The 24,007-nt window shown below is 47.8% G+C and overlaps 1 protein-coding gene across 1 annotated transcript; it reads left to right on the forward strand.

Annotated features, from left to right (window-relative positions):
* The first annotated feature begins 8,513 nt into the window (after positions 1–8,513).
* Positions 8,514–11,691, forward strand: GPX2 (glutathione peroxidase 2). Its single transcript, XM_073554131.1, has 2 exons — positions 8,514–8,735; positions 10,466–11,691. The coding sequence occupies exons 1-2, from the start codon at positions 8,514–8,516 to the stop codon at positions 10,814–10,816; spliced, it is 573 nt and encodes a 190-aa protein (XP_073410232.1). The 3' UTR covers positions 10,817–11,691.
* Positions 11,692–24,007: the final 12,316 nt, after the last annotated feature.

Genomic DNA, 24,007 nt, shown 5'->3' on the forward strand with positions numbered 1-24,007 from the left:
TCAACAGTTTCATTATTCACATTTACTTTATATGCGGTATCTAACTGGTGGTACTCCCTGTGTGGTACGTGTTGATCTACGTAACACTGGTGCTGTAGTGTGTGAGGTACTGGGTACACTACTAGGGATTCTACCTGGCACAGGGGTATGTGATTGTCTAGTGACTCTTGGACTCCCCAGAGGTACAACAGGTTCACCACTGGCAGGGCGAGGGTTCTCTGGCTCCACTGCTGGTGTGGCTTCTGCTACCTGATTCTCCTGATCTTCTCGAGTCACATCCTCCTGTGCTTCCACTTAAGGGTACAACAACACTGGTACCACTATTGCATCATTAATTGTAGTCCAATTCGTAGGGCACTCCCCAAGCTCTGTGCTGACCTTCTCTTCCGCCTCTATCGGTTGGAGGTTATCGGATTCTTCTTTTCTCTATTTTAACTGGTCAGGGCACAACTTCAAATGGTCCCTGGATACCTCTGCTGAGGTCTCTCCTCCATCTTTACTAACAAGGCATACTTTAGCATTATCAAAGTTTGAGGGCAGAATGGTGTAAGGTTCAGCCTCCCATTGATCATCCAGCTTGTGCAACCTCCTCTTCCTTTTGAGGACTATTTCTCCCGGCGAAAAGGGGACAGCAGGTGCATTCTGATTGTAAAGCTTCTCCTGCCTTTGCCTTGCCTGGGCCAGACTCTTCTCCACACACTCCTGTACCCTTCTGTACTGGTGCTGCCTCTCCTTGTCCCAGTCAGTATCTGGCGACGTGGCCTCCGGCGTGAGGACTCCCATGTCCAAATCCACAGGCAGACTACCCAGTCTTGCTCTCATCAGGTATGCTGGAGTACAGTTGGTAGAGTTCACTGGAATATGGTTGTAGAGGTCTACCAGATCTTGCAACTTCTCAGGCCACAGATTCCTCTCCTCCAAGGGCAGCGTCTTCAGCAGGTCAATCACTACCTGGTTCATCTTCTCGCACATGCCATTGGTCTGTGGTTGATAAGGTGTTCTCCAGATCTTCTTACAACCATACAAGTTGCAGAACTCATGGAACACTTCTGCCTCGAAAGCTGGACCTTGATCTGTGAGTACTCTTTCAGGATACCCATGTGAGAAACTGGGTCTGAGCAGAAAAAGTAAATTAATGTGCATGCAAAATGTAATTGCATATGAACACATGACCTTTACACAGAGAAAACCAAAAGCAAAACACAAAACAAATATCCTGGAATAAAAAAGTAAAAAAATATATTGCAAAAACTGCATGAAGGCAGTAATAATAGTAATAAGGGTATTTAGTTAACATAATTTTGATCAAAATAATGTAGAAGCCATCCCGCCACGTCACGGCAACCCTTGTGGGACAGTCCTAACTCTTGTATTTAAGGCCAGAAAATCCATCCTGTCTGGCCTTTACTATTACTGGTGGTTCAGTCCCTCTGTCCTTGTTCACATTTACGTCACTTGACAAGTGGAAAGGTTTTAAATACAAGAGTTAGGACTGTCCCACAAGGGTTGCCGTGACGTGGCGGGATGGCTTCTACATTATTTTGGTCAAAATTATGTTAACTAAATACCCTTATTATTACTATTATTACTGCCTTCATGCAGTTTTTGCAATATATTTTTTTACTTTTTTATTCCAGGATATTTGTTTTGTGTTTTGCTTTTGGTTTTCTCAGGATACCCATGTGGCCTACAGAAGTGTTGTTGGATAGCTCTGGCTACTGCCCTGTCAGTGAGATCTTTGACGGGTACAACTACCAGGAATCTTGAGTAGTGGTCCACAATGGTGAGCGCATAGCTGTAGCCCGACCGGCTTGGAACCAGCTTCACATGGTCCAGGGCTACCAACTCGAGGGGCTGTTTGGTAATGATTGGTTGCAGGGGAGCTCTCTGGCTGTCTCGATCCTTTCTGCGCAGTTTACATCGTCCACACTCCCGGCACCACCTCTCAATGGCTTTCCTCATACCAGCCCAGTAGAACCTCTCTCGGAGCAATGCTTCCAACTTCTTCCATCCGAAGTGTCCAGCTCCTTGGTAGTATGCTTCCAGGACCATTGATGCCTCTTTCTTTGGGACTATTACCTGCCAGACCAGCTCATGTGTGCGAGCATTGATACTCCTCCGACACAGCTTCCCTTCGTAGATAAACAGCCGGCCTCTCTCCTTCCACAGCTGCTGGGTTTCTTCAGGAGCATCCGACTCCGGACGTGAGTCAGCTCGTATCAACAGCTCTTTCACCAGGCGGACTGCTGGGTCACTATCTTGCGTTTCTGCCCAGTCATGATGGGGCAAAGGATTCAGGGTGACCTCCTTCAGGCCAGACTGTCTGTCTCTCACTCCTTGAGCATGTTTGGCCGCCAGTGGCCTGTGGAAGGGAGGCAGTTCGATATCCTCCAGAGCCTCAGGGTCTTCTGCATCTGGTAGGTTCGGCATCCTGGACAGCGCATCAGCATTGGCATTCTTGTGCCCCGCTCGGTACTTGATAGTGAACTCGTAATTGGACAGCCGAGCCATCCATCGCTGCTCCAGGGCACCTAGCTTTGCAGTATCCAAGTGGGTCAACGGATTGTTATCCGTGAAGATTGTAAACTTGGCAGAGGCTAGGTAGTGCTTGAATCTTTCGGTGACAGCCCAGACTATAGCAAGGAACTCCAACTTGAAAGAACTGTAGTTATCAGGGTTCCTTTCGGTGGGACGCAACTTCCTGCTGGTGTAGGAGATCACTCTTTCTCTTCCATTCTGTACCTGAGACAGTACCGCTCCTAGTCCCACATTGCTGGCATCTGTGTACAGCACAAAGGGTTTCTCATAGTCTGGGTAGGCCAACACTTCGTCACTGGTGAGAGCCATTTTCAATCGGGTGAAGGACCTCTCTAACTCTTCAGTCCATTCAATGGTGGAATTCTTCTGCTTGTTCTTCTTGGACTGCCCCACCAAAAGGTTTTGCATAGGGGTAGCTATTTCAGTAAAGCCCTTGATGAATCTTCGGTAGTAGCCTACCAGTCCAAGGAATTGGCGTACCTCATGGAGGTTGCTGGGCTTCGGCCAGTCCCGGATGACTGTGATCTTGTCCGGATCTGGTGCCACACCTTCTGCACTGACCACATGACCGAGGTATTGTACCTTGGGCTTCAGGAGGTGGCATTTGGAGGGCTTCACCTTCAAGCCAAAATTGGATAAAGCTTCAAATACTTCAGCCAAGTGTTCCAGATGCTCTTCATAGGTTTTGGAGAACACGATGACATCATCCAGGTACAGCAGGACCGTTTCAAAGTTCATGTGTCCCAGGCAGCACTCCATCAGCTGTTGAAATGTCCCTGGAGCAGTGCAGGGCCCAAATGGCATATAATTGAACTCACAGAGACCCATTGGAGTGGTAAATGCGGTTTTCTCTTTATCTGCCTCTGCCACAGGAACCTGCCAATACCCACTGGTAAGATCCAAGGTGGAAAAGTAATTAGCAGTTTTAAGTGCAGCTAAGGATTCCTCAATCCTAGGTAATGGGTAGGAATCTTTATGTGTAATGCTATTAATCTTTCTGTAATCAACACACATTCTCATGGTACCATCCTTTTTCTTTACAAACACAATGGGAGCTGCCCAGGGGCTACAACTGTCTCTGATAACCCCAGCCTCCTTCATCTCCCTCAACATACTCTTAGCACACTGGTACTGTGTGGGGTATTGGTCTGTACCTCTCCTTTATGGGTGGATGGTCTCCGGTGGGGATACGATGTTGGACCCCTTTTGCCTGCCCAAAATCTAGTGGGTGTTTGCAGAATACCCACTCATACTCTTGTGTCACTCTGTAGACCCCATTTCTCTGGTATGAAGGTGTAGAGTCAGTTCCCACCTGCAGTTGCTGACACCACTCCTCTGGCTGATTCACAGAACCATTGTCCTCCCCCTGATCGGATGAGACCAAAGGCTCTGCTGCCTGCAAAGAGTTGTTGTTAACGGTGAGCAGCTTAGCAACTGTGGCGTACCGAGGTATTGTGGCTTCCTCTTCCCCGCAATTCAGAAGATGTACAGGTACTCTCCCTTTCTTGACATCAACCACCCCTCTGGCTGTCAGGACCGTGGGCCTACTTTCGGAGTATACTGGTTCTACCAATGCCTGGTAAACTCTCCCTCTAAGACCTATGGCTGCCCGACACCATACCAACATTTCACATCTGGAGGGTATTGCAATGGGGAAGGCATCACTCACTCTGACGCTGCCAATCTAACCACCAGCAAGTTCCACTTGTTGCCTTTGCATCAGGGCTCGGATCTCCTTCTGCAGGACTCTTTGTTCTCCGGAACCAGCAGTTTCAGCCACCTGTTGCAACAAGACAATAACCTCGGACAGAGTTTTCGATTACATTGGTACCAAGAGTCATCATAGGGTTACAGTCACGTCTATCAATATCAACAATTATCAGACCTTGAGACTTTAATTCCACCCTCCCCACTTTGACAGTAATCTCCTTACACCCAATCTGCGGTAAGGTCTGGCCATTACTAGCAACTACTGTCAGTTCATCAGTGGGACCACGGGTGAGTTTGGAATCAGCCCAATACCTCTTGTAAACAGTATAGGGCATGGTGGTCACCTGGGAGCCAGTGTCCAGCAAAGCGTTCATGGGGATACCATCAATCACCACAGGAAGGATTGGTCTCCCTCCCACATACTTGGCTCTCCAGTTCCTTGGGCCTGGAGATCCTACTCCGGGGGGTTGGCCCTCTGCCCCAGGGGTTGCTCGTTTAAAGGACAGTACCTGGCAAGATGACCTGCCTTGTGACAGCGACGACAGATGGGACGTCCGTCCTGGTCATAGCGATCGTTGGTCCTTTCTCGAAGTGGTGGGGCTCTCCTTCTCCAGAGCCACGGGACATCCTCTGGACTGGAAGCAAGCTGGATCTTGTCTTTGGAGGACATCTGTAGGGACTGCACGGTTTTAGTGAGTGCAGCCATTCCTTTGGTCAACTCCTGGACCTGTAGATGCAGCTCCTCAGTGGGGTCCTTGTCCAAAGTCTGTGCATCGGCCTCCACAGGGATGGAAGGAAAGGATGTTGCTTCCTGATGATAGGTGATCGCTGGGCGTCTAGGGGGCGCTGGACGGCTGTCGGTGGATTCCTGCAGTACCCGGATAGCCCTGTCCTTGTATTCAGCAAAGTCCAGCTCAGGGTTTTGCAGGGTTATTATACACAACTGTCCTCGGTGGGTACTGGACAAGAGGCCTTCAATGAACTGCTCCTTCAACAGTTTATCTTCTTTTACGCTGTCAGGATCAACTTGCTTGACTGCTCGCAGGGCCTCCTGCAGGTTGAGAGCATAGTCCCTGATACTGTCCTGTGCCCTCTGCTTGCAGCCAAAGAACCTCATCTTGATCTCAACGGCAGTACGGGTGTCAAAAGTGCTCTTCAGCTTGGCCAGGACCTTTGCAACAGTCTCTTTATCCGTGTCCTGCCAGGCTTTCACTTCTCTCAGCGCTGCACCCATGAGCTGTCCAATCAGGATATTTACTTTCTGGCTTTCAGACAGGGGGGTAAACTTTAAACAAGCTGCACAGTCTCTCTTTAAACTCACTCAGGGTGTGTGACTCACCCGAGTACTGCGGTAGCCAGGCCGCTCCCGATATGTAGGGCATCGACAGCGGCATGATGGGAACCACTGCGGTGGGTGCACCTCCTGGCAGGACCGCGGGGTTGGCGGCAGTGTCCGCCGCTGCGTTGGCTTGTGGCGCGGACATCTTCTCCCCCCCCTAGTGAACGCTAGCCAGGGCCAGGGGGTTGTAGGAGCTCACCGGTGGCCGCTTCGTAGGCCCGATCCTCCGGGCTGTAGGCCTCAGCTCCTCCTCCTCTCGCACGCTCTTCTCTCTTCCCGCGCGGCACTTCACCGCTTCGCGCTCTGTGGCAGGCTCCGCCCACGAAGGCCTGCCCCTTTCCTTCCCGCGTGCACCAAGCAGCGCGGCAATGGCGGCAACTGGAGCCAAATCCCACACAGTTCACCATCAAAGTCTATGGCACACAGGACCCGGGGATACCGGGCTCAGTAATCCTGTTCGTGACGCCAAAATTGGCTCGCCCTCACTTCACCCAGGGCTGTGGGGTACTCGGTACCGGTCCGGTGTCAGGGGGATGATGTGTCACAGCAGCGGTGACCCGGTCCGTGGCCCTGGGCCCCAATATCAATGGCGGTGGTGTTTGGTTGTAATATAAAGTTCGTGACGCCACCCATGGTATTTGGCAAGTGAGGTGTTAGCCAACGCTGCGTGCAGATCCTCTGGAGCTGATGGTGTGTCGCAGCTTAGATGGTGTAGCTCCCCACAGGAGAAGCTGTAACCCCAGGGCAGTGTATAAGTGATGGGCACAGGGATGTAGCAGTGCCGACAGGTTAGGAAGCAGACACAACACAGCGGGGTGCAATTTCTGTACCTTTACTTGGTAACTGCAGTCCAGGGTCCTGATCACAGATGGTATTGGAGCAGGCTAGCCTGGAAGCAACTCAGGGATTCTCTCTCTCAGACGGGCTATGCAGTCTCCCTAATAGCTCTGTGTGTGTGAAGCACTCCAGTCCTTAGTTACTCTGAAGTTCCTCCTGTCAAATGTTCCTAGACTTCCACTTGCATGGCAGACAGCTGTAGCCTCTCTCTCTGGGACTCCTCTCACTCTCCGAATCCCCGGCTCTCTATTCGTTTTGCTGTTGTGCCTCAAGTCTTCTAGGGGAGCAGGGCATCTACAGCCTCCTACTCCTCGGGTATCTGTGGCAGGGCCGTTAGTACCCGTACCACCGTGAAGACCCGACTCCAGTTCGGTGCGCTCTCAAGCTGAGGGAGCTCGCCTGCTGCAGCTCAACCTCCAGCTTCGTATTCCCCCCCATCTGCGCACTTCACCCTCCACAGACTAACTGAACTCACTTCCTCCTGGCCCTCAGGGATTACTCCTCCCCTCAATCCTGGGTCAGAGCTCCCCCTGCTGGTCAGGAGGGGAACTGTGTTGTATGCATGGATTGACTGTGAGAGAGACCCATCATTGCCTCCAAGCCTGGCATTACCCTCCCCTGGAGGAAGGCAAAGCCAGTGTGGCGACCGTACTGGGGGCGCCACATATATCTCTGCTTAATTTTAAAGTGCAGCAGAATATGTTAGTGCTATTTAAAATAAAATTATTATCATTATACGGGGCAAATGTGGGCATTGTTTTCTAGGGCACTTGCACAGGGCAAATGTTTGATATTGAAAAAAGAAACAGTACTCACCATTTCTTCATAAAAAAAGGTAAAAGTTAAGTCCTCCTTCACTTCCCTGCTCCCCCTGCATGTTAAAGGATTATCTCACCACATGGAATAAAGGACATTAACCTTTTTTTAAGACGCAATAGTGAGTACTGTTTCTTTTATCAATATTGAACACACTTGGTCTTCAACACATTTTCATGCTCATCATTATTTGGTATGCTTCATATTAAGGACCTTTTCAGACTGCAATCAATAGTTTGGTGCTGTTTCTTTAGTTGTTTTTACTTTTTGCTATTTTATTCTTAAGGTTTGTTTTATCATCTAGAGGGAACAAAGGGGACATTATTAATATGTAAGGGTCACAGTGGTGGCATTAGTATGTGAGGCACTAAGAGGAGCGCTGATATTGTACCACACAGCAGGTGCAGTAATAGGGACACAAACGGCATCAGCGGCTCAGTATTGGGGTATCGGCAGGATGAGGATGTCCAGGTTGGGAATAGATGGGGATGGTGCTGGAAATGAGAGAAGTCAAATGTGTCTATGTTGCAATCTCTGAAGAGGAGTCCTGGCTGGAAGAAGTTGTCATGTCGGTCTGGGCCAGATGGAAAAGGCAGGAAAAGTGAAAAATTCCTTCAGAAAGAACGTCAGCTGTAGGTCACTGTATGTAACTATACTGTAATCTCTTACATGTTCTGCAGCACAGGTATCTATCACTATATAGTCACCATATGGCGGTAATATCAGTGTTGGTCTTTGTGTAGAGATTTATTTTTAGTAACAGTGCGGTCATTTGCTGAGTTTCCCCTATACCTACGATAAGGGTGTACCTCTGAAGTTGTAATCAGGGTTACTTGGTTATGGGCCCACTCAGAAGTTTCCCCTCTGAACCAAAGCCTTAGCTACACCTCTGGTGTGATCAGATCCTATTTCTGGGGATATGTGTGCAATTTATTCCCAGGAAAGCAGTGTAGATTTAAAAATCCTATTTTTTTGCAGAAATCTTAAGATACACCCTTGATAATTCCATGTTCTAACCAGACATGACATTCCCAATGAGCACAAAACCACTAACCAAGTCTTTGCATCTTTTATGAAGAGCAGTCACAGACTGAACAGTTACAATGGCTTTATTTTTCAGACAACTGGCAGTATCGGTATCACTCCCATATCCCCTTTCGGTAAAGTATACCTTTCCGATACACATCAGCAACATCCGGTCACAAGATCTCCCAATAAAAGGTGCCGGAGGAGTCATCGGTACATAGTCCTTCCCCGGCTCGGTGTAGACACTATGGCCTACATAGCTAAATCCTTCTACGACTTGCATGCTACAAATCTTGATGGGGAAAAGGTAGACTTTAACCTTTTTAGGGGAAGGGTAGTTTTAATAGAAAACGTTGCTTCCCTTTGAGATACCACCACCAAGGATTACACGCAGCTAAAGGAGCTGCAATGCAAGTATCCACGTCGGTTTGTGGTGCTGGGATTTCCTTGCAATCAGTTTGGCTACCAGGTAAGTGACTCTATAAATATAAATGTGTTTTGTGCCATCACATCACTCACCAAACGTTGTGCATACAGATACCGCAATCATACATAGTTCCCACTCGGTGGGACTGAAACCATGGAAACCTGTTAGCGTAGGACTTGAATGAGGATATTGGGAAAGCATTGCTTTGGAAAAAAATGGAAAGATTTGTGAGCCACATGAATCATACGTGTTTGTACAAGATTTTAGTAAATGCTATTATTACTGACGAGCTTGTGATGACACAAGATCAATGCACCAGATCTCTAAAAGAACATAGTCACATAGGTTGAAAAAATACCTAGGGTCCATCAAATTAACCTTTCTCCACCAATTGTTCATTTTAACACTAGGAAAAATCACAAAGAATTTGCACTTTCTTGTAGGGTATGAAAAATGATCTGAATTGGAACATTTTTGTTTGCTTCCATAGGTTTAAAGTCACATGAGTTTCCTTAAATTTTTTCCAGTCTAGACAATTCTCAGAGTGATGAATTTACAAGCAGCAATCATCAGCTCTTAGGCGCTGTTCACATCTAAATTTATTATGCTTTTTGTTTTACTAAAACATAAAAGCAGAACTGTGACATTGAAGAGGTTATCCAGGACTGTGATACTGATAAGCAGTCCTCAAGATAGGTTATCAATATCAGATCAGTGGAGGTCTCACTTCCGGTACCCTCGCCGATATGGCATTGTCACCTCCGGTGGTGGCTGGATATTACTAGTGTATGGAGTCTGAATAGTGCGATCAGCCACTATGCAGTGGTTGTTCCCAGTAACTACAGACTAGCTTCTATTGAAGTGAAGAGGACCTGAGCTGTAGTAATCAGGAACAGCCACTGCATAGCATACTGGTCGCACTGTTCTGCTCATAATAGCAGAACGTTGGGGGTACCGGGTGTCAATCCCCCCACCACTCTGATATTGATGACCTATTATCAATATCACTATCTTAGAAAGACATTTAAAGAGGTTATCCAGGACTATTTTAATTTTTTACTGTGGGCCTAAGAACATGCAGGTAGTTGCTAACTACCTGCCTGTTGTGGATGATGCCTATCTGTGCCAGAACAAAGAGTAGTCACAGACTGTTCCTGCAGCTTCCATTGACACCAGGTCAACAGAGCAGCGTTTTCTCTTTCACTCTGCTCAGTTGACAGGGCGTGACTGCCAATATCATGCTGATTGACAGCCATCTCCCTGCTGCCTAACTGTGGGGAACCGACTGTTAATTAGCATTATGTCAGCAGTCGAACCCCGTTGATAGAGCGTAGCGGAAGAGGAAGACCTGCTCTGTTGACGTGGAGCAGTTGAATCACCTGCAGGAGCCGAAGCAGAATATAACAGGCAGGTAGTTTCTAACTAGTTAGCAATTACATGCCTGTTAGTTTTTTGGCTCATAGTAAAAAAAAATAATGAGTCCTGGTAGTGGTGAATTCCCAACTTGCTGCACTGCAGCGGTGCCCAACTGACACTATTGCGTTTCATCTGGTTTCTTTCCATTGACGTACTGAAAATAATAGAGAATCATGCACGCTCCCCAGATCCCGGCCATCATCCCTGTAAAATTATGGAATAGAATTGCACATTTACAGATATGCCTACTGTGGCTATAGCCATGGACAATAACTGTTAAGCAGCAATGATGACCTTGGGTGGTAAAAGACAGATTTTTTCCTCCTTATCTATCATTTTCTATTATTTATTTTTAGGAAAACTGTAAAAATGAAGAGATTCTAAATTCCCTGAAATATGTCAGACCCGGCAATGGCTTTGAACCTGGTTTCACATTGTTCCAAAAATGTGAGGTCAATGGAAAAGGTACTCATCCGGTCTTCGCTTACTTGAAGGACAAACTTCCATCGCCAGATGATGAACCAGCAGGCCTGATCGCAGACCCCAGATATATAGTATGGAGTCCTGTACACCGATCCGACCTGTCCTGGAACTTTGAAAAGTTTCTAATTGGCCCAGAAGGAGAACCGTTCAAGCGCTACAGTAAAAGCTTTCCTACCATAAACATAGAACCTGACATCCAGAGACTTCTGAAGCTTGCCAAATAATGTCACCCATAGCATATATCAGCACCATGAAGAAATATTTCACTATTACCATGTGTTTCAGAATTTGAATTAGGAGTGAACGTCAAAGTACATCAAGTATGGTAATACTTATTAAAATTTAAGCAGAACATATGCACACTTACAGGGGTTGTCCAGGCTTGAGCATACAGTGCATGCACAGTGAGGATTCAAAAGTCTGTAGTCACATAGAGTGACTGCAGACTTTTATCCAAGCCCTTTATGCCGGCCATTCACATTAGATGGCAGTTGACTGAATGATTCTTTTGTCAGTTGTTCAGCTGACAGCAATCTTGGCAGATTCTCCCATACACAGGATTGATCTATGAGAAAGTCGCAAACTGATGTGTCTGCCAGTGGCTTATCTCCAAACAATGCAATCGGCATGCTTGATCAACATTTTCCCCAAACATCAGTTGGCCAGCGCCGCCATAAACATTAGACTGTTGGCCGAACCCGTTTATTTTAGCATGTTCGGCTGATATTAGTCTAATGTGTACTTTTCTGTACTACTGCATGTACGTAACATGTGACAATACCTATCGGAGTGGCTAAAAGTATTACACAAGAAGTGGAGGCATCTACCCACATGGAAAAATTGTGAACTTAAAGGGAACCGGTTATGTAAAAAAAAGCGGATGTAATCACTCCCCAACACATTGATTGATAGGTCGCTCTGCAACACATCTGTACTCTACTGTACCTCAACTATATGTTTTTTTCTACTACTAAAATGCGACAAGTGCTCAGATGTTAGGCTTGTACTAGATGACTGTATTCTTTTAAACACTGTGGAAGAGTACAAGAGTGCTGTACTAGGGCTGTGTCTGAATACTGTTGTATTCCACCCGTAATAAACATAGTGAATTGTATTTCTCTGGTGTTTTGGTTCTTTACTATTAATAAAGTATATTGTGAAATCTGATACGGAAACAAGAATAAAGAATCAACGACTTTGAAATGTGGTGTTGGAGAAGGATGTTATCAATACCATCGATGGTAAGAAGAACAAACAAACCAATTTTGGAACAAATCAAGCCAGACATGTCACTAGAAGCAAGGATCACCAAGCTATGACTTACTACATTGGACACATCATACGAAGAGAGCAATCCCTGGAGAAGAACATCATGGTCGGAAGAATAAAATAAACAAGGCGAAAAGGAAGACAAGCAATCCGATGGCTTGATACAATCCAGATAACTAAATACACCATCAAAAAATAATTTTGTAGCTGAATATTGCATATGTGAATATTCACTATACAAGTACTACATCCTACTAATAAACATGAATAAACATAAACTAAGATATATTATTTGATAAAATATAATTTTATTATGGTTATACATCAAGATAAAAATCACTTAAATATGTATAGAGGGGACAGGACCACACACAACGGGAATTTCACAGTGAAATTTATAGACAAATCCTTGTGAAAGCCACCCGGCAAAATGTATATTGGAGTTCTGGGGTTTTCCTATCTTGTGTTATTCCCTTCTTATAAGATATATCTGTTTGCTTAATATTTCTGTTGAGTGATCGTGCTTGGATAAGGTGTTATCTGAGCTTGCTTGAGTGTTAACAGGGTGACTTCAGCTTGCTCGAATACTATGAGTCGCCGCAACTGCACATCCTGCGGCTGTTCGACAGCCACAACACATGCAGGGATTTGCTTGTTTGTTAGGCAATCTCTGCATGTATTGGGGCTTGTCAAATAGCCAGAGACATGCAGTGGTGACGGTTCGAACATAATATTTGAGCACGCCGAAGATGCTCTGTTAGCACCCAAGCGTGCTTGGTTAACACCTTAGGGCCCTTTCACACATCATTTTTTTTCCCATCAGTCGCAATCCGTTGTCTTTTGAAAAAAATGGATCCTGCGACTGATGCTGCTGGATCCGATTTCTTCTCATAGACTTGTATTAACGACAGATTGCGACAAATGGCCTCACGTTTCGTCCGTCGCTCCCTGGATCTGTCGGAAATTTTGTCTCCGTCTGCCGGAGACGACGGACAAAGTAAAGTTTTTTGTCTACATCGAACAGCCGGACAGCGACGGATCCAGCGCCATCCGTTGTTGGCTATAATGGAAGTCTATGGGCTCAGGATCCGTCGCTGTCCATCAAATGACGGAATCCGGCGACAGATTCCGTATTTTTTAACTGAGCACGCTCCAATTCTTATTTTCTAGCCAATTGGCCAGACAGCCCAAAATCTATATACATCTGCCAGGTAGGGCTTCACTCCTCAATGTGCAAGCAAGCATTAGAGCCAGAATCCTGAGAGCCAGAATCCTGACAGTCAGAGTCCAGCCACACAGAGGCCAGCGGGAGTACAGCCAGCGTGAGTCCAGCCAGCGCGAGTGCGGCGAATATGTGTGTGAGTGCGGCGAGTGTGTGTGTGAGTGCGATGTGTGAGTCCAGACAATCTTTTTTTTTATTTTTCATTTACTGTCTGTGTATTTCAAACAAAGAGCTGTGGAGAGTGTGTGTGTGTGCGGCGAGTGTGTGTGTGTGAGTGCAGCGAGTGTGTGTTTGAGTGCGGCGAGTGTGTATATCCAGCCAAGCTTTTTTTATTTTTCATTTACTGTACTTGTATTTCCAACAAAGTGCTGCGGCGAGTGTGGCGAGTGTGTGTGTGAGTGCGGCGAGTGTGTATGTGTCCAGCCAATCTTTTTTTTTTATTTTTCATTTACTGTCTGTGTATTTCAAACAAAGAGCTGCGGAGAGAGTGTGTGTGTGAGTGTGGCGAGTGTGTATGTCCAGCCAAGTGCTGCGGCGAGTGTGTGTGAGTGTGGCGAGTGTGTGTGTGAGTGCTTCGAGTGTGTGTGAGTGCTTCGAGTGTGTGTGAGTGCTTCGAGTGTGTGTGAGTGCTTCGAGTGTGTGTGTCCAGCTAAGCTTTTTTGTTTATTTTTCATTTACTGTCCTTGTATTTCAAATAAAGAGCTGTGTAGCTCCTACTTGCTTTAACAAAAAATAAAAAAAGTTAAAAAAATAAATAAATTTAAAAATGTGTCCAAAAACTGTAATCTGTAGTATCATTTCAACAAGTTAAATTTAAAATTTTGGGTTACATCACACAGGAAAGCACCTCATACCCCTATGGCTCCCGCAGTAACCCCTTAGGCCTCTTTCACACATCCGGTGTCAGGGGTCCGGCGGCCTGTGGCGAATAGCCGGGCCGCCGGATCCGGCCTGCAGCGATGACACCGGATGTACATGCGGCCCCTGTATGATTTAGAATCATACAGACAGTACTGCATTTAATTATTTTTGTTGTTTTTATTGCTGTGTATAGATCTGTCTCTTTTAGAGGTTGTCTCCTCCCCCCTTGCATGTGACTCTCATTTCTGTAACCCCTCCCTTCTTCTCCATCTTTGAGTCTTCTCCATCTTGGAGACATGTTTTATACAGCTCTGTATAAGGAAAGTCTCTTTTTACCTACTGTAACTGTGCATTATGCAAGGATTCAGCTAAGAATAAACCTTCTACTGGACCTTCAAACGTGCTCTTTCCAGTCGAGTTTAAGCTATCTGTGGATATCACTAAATGTGAGTAATGGTAAACAGATGCCATGGGATGCAGTCTATGCGCCCAACACTTACAGTTTGGCCATGGAGGCAGAATAGTAAAAGGAGACTACTGCAGTTACGTCTGTAAAGTCAGTCTCCAGCTTCTACAAGTCAGAACAGACATCAGAAGATCTGCTTAGATCATATAGATACCATCAGCTTGTGTGTAGCACAGCCCCTCCCCCAGCCTTCACCCTGCAGAGACTGTAGCAGCTCATATTACACAGATCTCATCTGCCTGTGAGTTAGGGTACCGTTACACCTAGCGACTCACCAGCGATCCCGACTAGTGATATGACGCGGTCAGGATCGCTGGTGAATCGCTGGGTGGTCGCTAGTGAGCTGCCACTCAGGCAGATCTCACCAGCGACATCGCTGGGGTCGGGGGTCGCTACTTACCTGTCAGACGAGGCGATCCTGACGTCCTCCCACCCGGCTCCACGCGTCGCTCGTCGTCACAGCAGGAAGCGCCGCAGGAAGTGGCCGACGAGGAATGGTCCAGCAGCTTCTCGCGCGATCAGCGATAACCAGCGGGGGAGCCGGTCGGAGGTAAGTATCACATGCAGCGATATCGCTAGCAATATCGCTGCAACGTCACAAAATCGGTGACTTTACAGCGATATTGCTAGCGATATCGCAGTGTGTAGCGGGGGCTTTACAATGGCTGAAAGAAAGTCTGCAATATCTTTACAAGAGTACTCAGACACTGACAGACCAAAGCGCTCTGCTAAGCCGACAAGGAAAGCTATAGAGGACCTTGAAATCATTAAACATGAACTTTCTAGTAATATATCCATCTTATGGCAAAGACTGCAGAGTCACATTAACAGTATCTCCCAGTATGCCTTTCACGAGTTACCACCAGAGGGAGTCCTTGAACAATTGGGCTCTGCATATCAGTCTTACAAAGACACTTGCAAAAAATACATCTCTACTCTACTGAAATTAAATACGCCAGAGTCACTAAAGGAATGCCAGGTCCATTATTCTACGTGTTTTTCCTGAGGAAGGAGTTCTGTGAAACTCTGAAACGTGTCGAATAAAGACCACTTTATTATTAATCCTTGATTACAGTGATTCACAGCGTGGATTGTCTGACCACATTGTCCTACTCTGTATCTTGAAACGCTGATCCCTTGTGGATCTATGATTCTGCAGCAGCGAATCCTCCATTGCCTGTCATAAGCTCCATTTGGTGAGTGCATTACCTGCAATTGCTACATATACCTCGGATAATACATTATTGTGCTATTTCTCTTCAAAAGCATTTCTAGAACGTAGCTTTGGCAGTCCTGAAGCCATAGAGAATGCACTGTTTAAGCATCTACAAGATGTCCCCAAAATATACGGCAAGGACAGTTCAAAATTCCTAGAGCTCAGCAACCTGCTCCTAGAGCTCCAGCTAGCCAAGGCAGACACGCACCTACCTGGAATCAGCTACCAGGATACCGCTTGGGGCATTAACCCTATGGTTTCTAAGCTGCCATACAATATACAAGAGAAGTGGACCACTATTGGGTTAAAATACAACAGAGCCAATCAAGCCTCTTTTCCTCCATATTCCTTCTGTGATTTTATCAAAGATATCGCAGAGCGTAAGACCGTCCCAAGCTTTTCCTATGTAGAACCCAGCGGACCCGGTCCAACCCCTCCTAAGTATGAGGGCCCATGTACTAACCTGAAAAGCCAAGGAGGCCCATTGTCAGTGAAAAAGACCGACATCCTTCCCACACCTACATCAGCTCCAGACAAGAGCAACACAGAGGACAAGGTCGAAGATCCTAATCGTATGTGTCCCATTCATAAGAAGCCACATCTCCTATAGAAGTGCATTGGCTTCAGAAAGAAGCCAGTCCAGGAGTGCAAGGAACTTCTAAAGACATTTCGTGTATATTACAGATGTTGTGCTTCTACTGAACGCTTTGCTAATGACTGTAAAATTCTTATTAAGTGTTTGAAGTGTGACAGTGAGGACCACGTGCAAGCACTCCATCCATCCCAACCTAGCTCTGCTCAGCTTACACCTTCCGTACCCACCACAAGCTATGGCGGGGAGGAAACAGAACAAGCAAGTCCTACCAAGGTATCATCTTCATGCACAGAAGTTTGCGGAGAAGACCTCTGGGACAAGTCATGCGCAAAGATATGCCTGGTGAACGTGTATCCTAAGAGTCAGCCCGAAAAGAGCACAAGGGTGTACGTCATCCTGGACGATCAAAGCAACCGATCACTTGCAAGGTCAGAGCTTTTTGATTTGTTTGATTTAAAGGGAAATGCTTACCCCTAACACCTTGGGTATTTGCAGTGGTGTTACAGAGGTCTCTGGGAGAAGAGCCAATGGACTTATAGTATTTTCACTTGAGAACAACGTAGAGATACCTCTGCCCACACTCATCGAGTGCAACCAGATACCATCCAATAGAGAGGGGATTCCAACGTCAGAGGCTGCTTTTCACCACCCTCATCTAATGGCAGTAGCCAACAAGATACCTGCTCTTGACAACAGTACAGATATCCTGATCCTGACCTGTAGAGACATTCTCTGACTGCACAAGGTACGTCAGCAGATCAATGAACCGCATGATGCTCCATTTGCTCAATGCTTTAATCTAGGCTGGGTTATCATAGGCAACGTCTGTATAGACAAGATGAAGAGGCCTACCAAGATTTACTCATGTAAGACTCATGTCTTGCCAAATGGTCACAGTACATACTGTCAACCATGCCCACATCACTACTGGGTGAAAGAAACGCTGAGTGACTGTAAGCGGCAGCGAGAAACCCATGACAACATGAACATGTTCTGGTCCCGCAACGACAACCTCGGTCAATGGTGTTTGATTCTACAAATGAAGATAACAAGTTGGCACCAGCAAGAGAGGACAAAGAATTCATTAAGGTCATGAACAAGGAATTCACCCAGGATAATTCTGGGTCACCCCTCACACCCAGGGCAGCGGGGTACCCGGTACCGGGCCGGCGTCAGGGGGATGTGTCACAGCAGCAGTGACCCGGTCCGTGGCCCTGGGCGCACAATATCAATGGCGGTGATGTTAATGGTGTTAAAGTTTTGTGATAAAACACTCCGGGATCGCCTTTGCTGGGGTCAAAGGTCACGTGCGTTCAGCATGAAACTCAGGCGCAGAGCTGGGATTCGGGTATAACTGACACTGGGTCAGGTTTATTAATGGTGAAAGCAATGCATAAAGAAATAAAACATAAAACAAATCCTTGCCTGTCCGGCACTAACTAAACAAAGTACAACCTAACTACCAACTGGCGGGCTTCTCCCGTCCAGCCAAACCACAGTTGCAGTGGGCACTGCTCTCACTCACGTGTGTCTCGCACACAGACAGGCTCTCTGTGTTCCCAGGCTGAGACACTCACACAACCACCTGGCATCCTTTTATATCCACCTCCCATTATTCATTAGCAAGCAGGTGCGATACTGACCTGACTAGGCCACATAGGAAAGGAATCTGGGCGAGATATACCTGCCCTCATCCACTATTCCCATATGATTCTCACATATCCTCCCCTCTGCTCAGACCTCTCCGGTCGAGCAATGACACCCGCCAAACAGTGCACTCGGGACAGGGCATCTGCATTTCCCATCTGTACCCCTGGGCGGTGCTCCACCGTAAAAGTGTAGGCCTGCAGGGCAAGGAACCACCGGGTCACCCGGCTATTCCGTTCCTTGTTCAAGTGCATCCACTTGAGAGGGGCATGGTCCGTGATCAGCCTGAACTTTCGGCCCACCAGGTAATATTTGAGGGCCTCTAGAGCCCACTTAATGGCGAGGCACTCTTTTTCTACGACTGCATACCTTTGCTCGTGTTTATTCAGCTTCCTGCTGAGATAGAGGACTGGGTGTTCCACTCCGTCCCTCACTTGTGAGAGTACTGCCCCGATACCGGTATCAGAGGCATCCGTTTGTACCACAAACTCGCTGCGGAAGTCCGGAGTCACCAGTACGGGCTGAGAGCAAAGTGCCCGTTTTAGGCTATGGAAGGCTTCTTCATTTAATCATGGCGGAGTCTTTCCCTTTTGTAAGATCTGTCAGGGGGGTAGCGATGGCTGCAAAATTGGGTATGAACCGGCGATAATAGCCGGCGATCCCCAGGAAGGCTTGCACCTGCTTCTTGTTGACAGGTTGTGGCCAGTCCTGAACCGCCTGAATCTTATCAACCTGGGGTTTAACAACACCCCTCCCAATTACATACCCCAAATACCGGGCTTCTTCTAGCCCGATGTGACATTTCTTGGGGTTCGCGGTTAGACCTGCCTCCCACAGGTCGTCAATCACAGCTTGTACTTACTGGAGATGAGTCTCCCAGTCCAAGCTGTAAATGACAATGTCGTCCAAATAGGCCGAAGCGTACTGCCTATGTGGCCTCAGGACTCGATCCATCAGTCTCTGGAAGGTCGCCGGTGCTCCGTGCAGTCCAAACGGCATATACACATACTGAAATAGACCTTCTGGGGTAGCAAATGCCGTCTTTTCTCTGGCAGCCTCCGCCAGAGGGATCTGCCAATACCCCTTTGTTAGGTCTAGGGTCGTAATATACCGGGCTTTTCCTAACCGATCTATTAACTCATCGACCCGGGGCATAGGGTAGGCATCAAATTTTGAGACCGCATTCAGTTTCCTGAAGTCATTGCAGAACCGGATGGTGCCGTCCGGTTTAGGAATTAGCACAATCGGGCTGGACCAAGCACTGTGCGATTCCTCAATGACACCTAACTTTAACATTGCCTTCACTTCTCGGGAAACGGCTTCACGGCGCGCTTCCGGGATTCGGTAGGGCTTTACGTGAACTGTGACACCAGGTTCTGTTATGATGTCATGTTTCATTAGCGTAGTCTGTTCGGGTTTTTCTGAGAAAAACTTTTGGTTGTGAAGTAGAAACTGCCTGACCTCAGTCTTTTGCCGCTCCGAGAGAGTCTCTGCAACCCATACCTCCGGTACGGTATGCGAGCAGACGGGACGGGCCAGCTCCGCTGACAAGGCAGACCGATCTTTCCAGGGTTTTATCAGATTTACATGATAAATCTGTTCAGGTTTCCGCTTACCTGCCTGGTATACTTTGTAGTTTACTTCACCAACTCTTTCCTTAATCTCAAAGGGGCCCTGCCACTTTGCCAGGAACTTACTGTCCACCGTGGGGACCAGGATCAACACCCTATCTCCGGGTGCAAACGTACGGATCTTGGCGCCCCTATCATAGATTCTTTTTTGGGCTCCTTGAGCCTGCATCATGTGTTCTTTGACTATAGGCATAACAGCCGCAATACGGTCCTGCATTTGTGTGACGTGATCTATCACCATTTTAAACGGAGTGACCTGACCCTCCCAGGTTTCTTTTGCAACGTCTAACAGTCCGCGAGGACGTCGGGCGTACAATAACTCGAAAGGCGAGAATCCCGTGGAAGACTGGGGTACTTCCCTGATGGCAAAAAGCAAATACGGAAGTAAATAGTCCCAGTTCTTCCCATCCTTGTCTATCACCTTTCTCAGCATCTGCTTCAGAGTTTTATTGAACCGTTCGACCAACCCGTCTGTTTGAGGATGATACACGGATGTGCGTAACGGTTCGATTTGTAACAATCGGCAGAGCTCCTTCATTACCCTGGACATAAAGGGGGTCCCCTGGTCGGTGAGTATCTGTTTTGGTATACCGACCCGACTAAACACATGCACCAGTTCCTTGGCAATCGTCTTGGTGGCCGTGTTACGCAAAGGGATGGCCTCCGGGTAACGAGTGGCATAATCCAAGATGACCAGGATATGTTGGTGTCCACGTGCAGACCGTGGAAGGGGTCCAACTAAATCCATCCCAATCCTCTCAAACAGGACTTCAATAATAGGTAGGGGTACCAAAGGGCTACAGAACCGGGGCTTAGGTGCAGAGGCTTGGCAGTCAGGACAAGACTCACAATATACACGAATATCGTGATGCATGCCTAGCCAAACAAAACAGTGTAATATCCTTTCGGTGGTTTTCTGGACTCCCAGGTGACCTCCCATCACATGTCCGTGGGCCAGGTCCAGCACCTGCCGCCGGTAGGGTTTTGGCACGACTAATAGTTGCACCGTACCTTCCCCCTTTTTCTCTATCTGATAGAGTAAATCATTCTCCAGAACCATGTAAGGATATGTCAGCCTAGAGCCAGGTTCTACGGGTACCCCGTTTATCACTTTTACATTTGTCCTAGCCTGAGAAAGGGTAGGATCCTTTATTTGCTCGCTTTGGAAGTCATCTTTCTGAACTTCTAAATCCGGCAAACGGGGAGGTGGACGGCTGTCGGCCTCCTCCTCTTCCCCGGTCTCCTCCGTATCACCCGCCATGACTGAAAACGGGAAATGCAGGTCATTTCCCGCAGACTCTTCCCCCGAGTCTTCCGGGGAGACCTCTTCCAGGGGTTCGGGACCCCCACGCGCCCTGGGAGAAGAATCATGTACACGATAACCCAAGGGCATCAACTGATTATCCCACAATTGCCAGAAGTGGGGAAAATCCCGGCCCAGGATAACATCATGCAATAACGCCGGGACGAGTCCCACTTTATGTTGCACAGACCCATAGGAAGTAGTAATGCATATGACCGTGGTGAGGTACGAACAGGTGTCTCCATGCACACACGTTACAGAAAATTTGTCTGATGGTCCAGTCGGGGCTGACACCAGACTGGCTTTCACCAGAGTCACCACACTTCCCGAGTCTAACAATGCCACCACATTTTTGCCATCAACAGTTAAATCACACAAGTGTTTTTCCGCATCCTTTTGACCGGCATTCACACTCACTACCCGTGCAACCATAGACATGCGGTTTTTAGAGTCTGTGACGTCGCACTGCATGGGTTCAGTAGTGACCGGACAGTTCGCAGCAATATGTCCCATCTCTTGGCAGCGGAAACACCTAACAGACCCCTTGCTTAGACCATAGTTCGTTACTCTCGGCCTCGCAGTGCGGGCAGTCCCATTTTCCTCCCCCACTGTCTTAGGGATTTTTCCATCTCCCCTACTCCCTGGAACAGTCTTACCGGTTCCACGTGGAGATGATGAAGAACGAGGTGGGGTAACGTCGTCTCGGAGTCCTTCCGCCACGGAGTAACGTTCAACCAGATCCACCAGTTGATCTGCCGTCGTAGGATTTCCATGGCTTACCCACTTCCTCAGGGCTGGCGGTAGAGCTCTCAGGTACTTGTCCATGACGACTCTCTGGATTATCTCTGGCGCTGTCAGCACCTCGGGTTGTAGCCACTTCTTCGTCACGTGGACCAGGTCGAACATCTGTGACCGCGGTGGTTTATCCGGCTGATAAGTCCATTGATGCACTCTCTGTGCACGGACAGCGGTCGTCACTCCCAGCCGGGCCAAGATCTCGGCTTTCAGTTTGTCAAAGTCCTGCGCAGCTTCAGGCTCTAAGTCATAATAAGCCTTTTGGGCCTCACTGGAAAGAAACGGGGCAATCAGGCCGGCCCATCGTGCCTTCGGCCATTTTTCTCGTACCGCCGTCCGTTCAAACGTGGTCAGGTTTGCCTCGACGTCATCTTCGGTCGTCATCTTCTGCCAGTACCGACTCACGTGAATCAATCTCGACTCGGCTTCCAGGTTAACCTCATGTAGGCTTGCCAGGCGCTGCGCCACCTTCTGGAGAAGCGAACGATCGGTAGCTGTCATGTCCACCAACTCCTTCAGCTGGGCCATCATCACCCGATTAGCTTCTTGCTGGACGGCGGTGGACTGTACCAGCGCTTTCACCACGTCCTCCATGCTCATGCTTGCGACGTGATGCCCGCGTTCTCCACCACAATGTGATAAAACACTCCGGGATCGCCTTTGCTGGGGTCAAAGGTCACGTGCGTTCAGCATGAAACTCAGGCGCAGAGCTGGGATTCGGGTATAACTGACACTGGGTCAGGTTTATTAATGGTGAAAGCAATGCATAAAGAAATAAAACATAAAACAAATCCTTGCCTGTCCGGCACTAACTAAACAAAGTACAACCTAACTACCAACTGGCGGGCTTCTCCCGTCCAGCCAAACGACAGTTGCAGTGGGCACTGCTCTCACTCACGTGTGTCTCTCACACAGACAGGCTCTCTGTGTTCCCAGGCTGAGACACTCACACAACCACCTGGCATCCTTTTATATCCACCTCCCATTATTCATTAGCAAGCAGGTGCGATACTGACCAGACTAGGCCACATAGGAAAGGAATCTGGGCGAGATATACCTGCCCTCATCCACTATTCCCACATGATTCTCACAGTTTATTTGAATAGTTCATGACGCCACCCGTGGTGTTTGGCAAGGGAGATGGTAAGCCAACGCTGCATACAGATCCGCTGGGACTGATAGTGTGGTGCAGCAAAGATGGTATAGCTCACCACAGGTGGAGCTGTAGTCCCAGGGCAGTGTAGGTGCAATGGATGAGGAGAGGCGCAGAATGGTATAGATGCTGTTACCCAGATGTAGCGGTGCTGAAGGTGTTAGCGACGAATGAATGGAGAACACCAGGGCTTGCAGTTTCAAAGCTTTACTCACAGTTCATGGTACCCACTGGTGCCCGCCTCCGTGCCGTGTCCTCTGGGGTAGAGACTCAATCAACCTCCCGGACAAGTCAGGGTTCTCCGCTCCAACACTCCGCCAACATGTGCCTTTCCTGAACGACTCCTCTATTGCGCCTTTTAGTGTGAAGAACTTCAGTACCGTGGTTACTCTGGAATTCCTCCTGTCAGATGTTCCTAGAACCTTACTTGTATGACAGACAGCTGTAGCCTCTATCGGGCTTGCAAATCGGTTGCTGTTGTGTCCCAAGTCTTGGATGGGAGTAGTGCATTTACAGCCAACTACTCCACCGGTGTCTGCTGCAGACCCATAAGTGTCCATACAACCTTGGGGACCGGGCCCCAGCCTTGCACTGAGAACCTATAGCCAGGGTTCCTCTTCCAACCCACAACTCCTCTCTGTTCTCTTACTCCTTCGTTCCGCGCTGTTCCTTCTCTCTCTTATGGAAGCTTAGGTTGAAGGTCTACGTGTTTCTCCTTCCCTTCTCTTTCCCATGCCAGCTGGCTCAGATCACTGAGGCAGCTGCCGCACTCTTTCTAAACTGAACTCAAACTGAACTCAAAACTAACTTCAGAACTGAACTCCTTCTTGCCTGACCTCCCGTCAGACTGACCTACAAGTCTCCACTTTCCCCCTCTTTTATACTAACTCCACCCACCTCCCAGCACATCTTGTGTTACAAAGCAGGGTTCCACGAAGGGTGCTCTGCTACCCCCAGCCTGAAGCTGCTAGGCGGACCTACTGAACTATCCTGTGTGTGGGATGCAGGTGTTGGAGTGTGGAAAGGAGTTCCCAACTTACCTAGTTGGTGGGGCACTACACCTTAGGAGAAGGTGCAGTACCTCTGTGGCAACTGAGCCTCAGGAGCGCCACAACTAGAAACAACTGGACAGCACACTTACCCTTTCGTTCTCCAAGGGCAAGGTTGCCAAACAATCTGCAGCAAGCAACTGCAAGACTTGCATCTTTAAACACACTTTAAATAAGAAATTAGAGATGGAAAAACATTTCATCGACT

Source organism: Dendrobates tinctorius, unplaced genomic scaffold, assembly GCF_039654945.1.
Source record: "Dendrobates tinctorius isolate UK_male_01 unplaced genomic scaffold, ASM3965494v1 ptg000208l, whole genome shotgun sequence".
Taxonomy (NCBI): domain Eukaryota; kingdom Metazoa; phylum Chordata; class Amphibia; order Anura; family Dendrobatidae; genus Dendrobates; species Dendrobates tinctorius.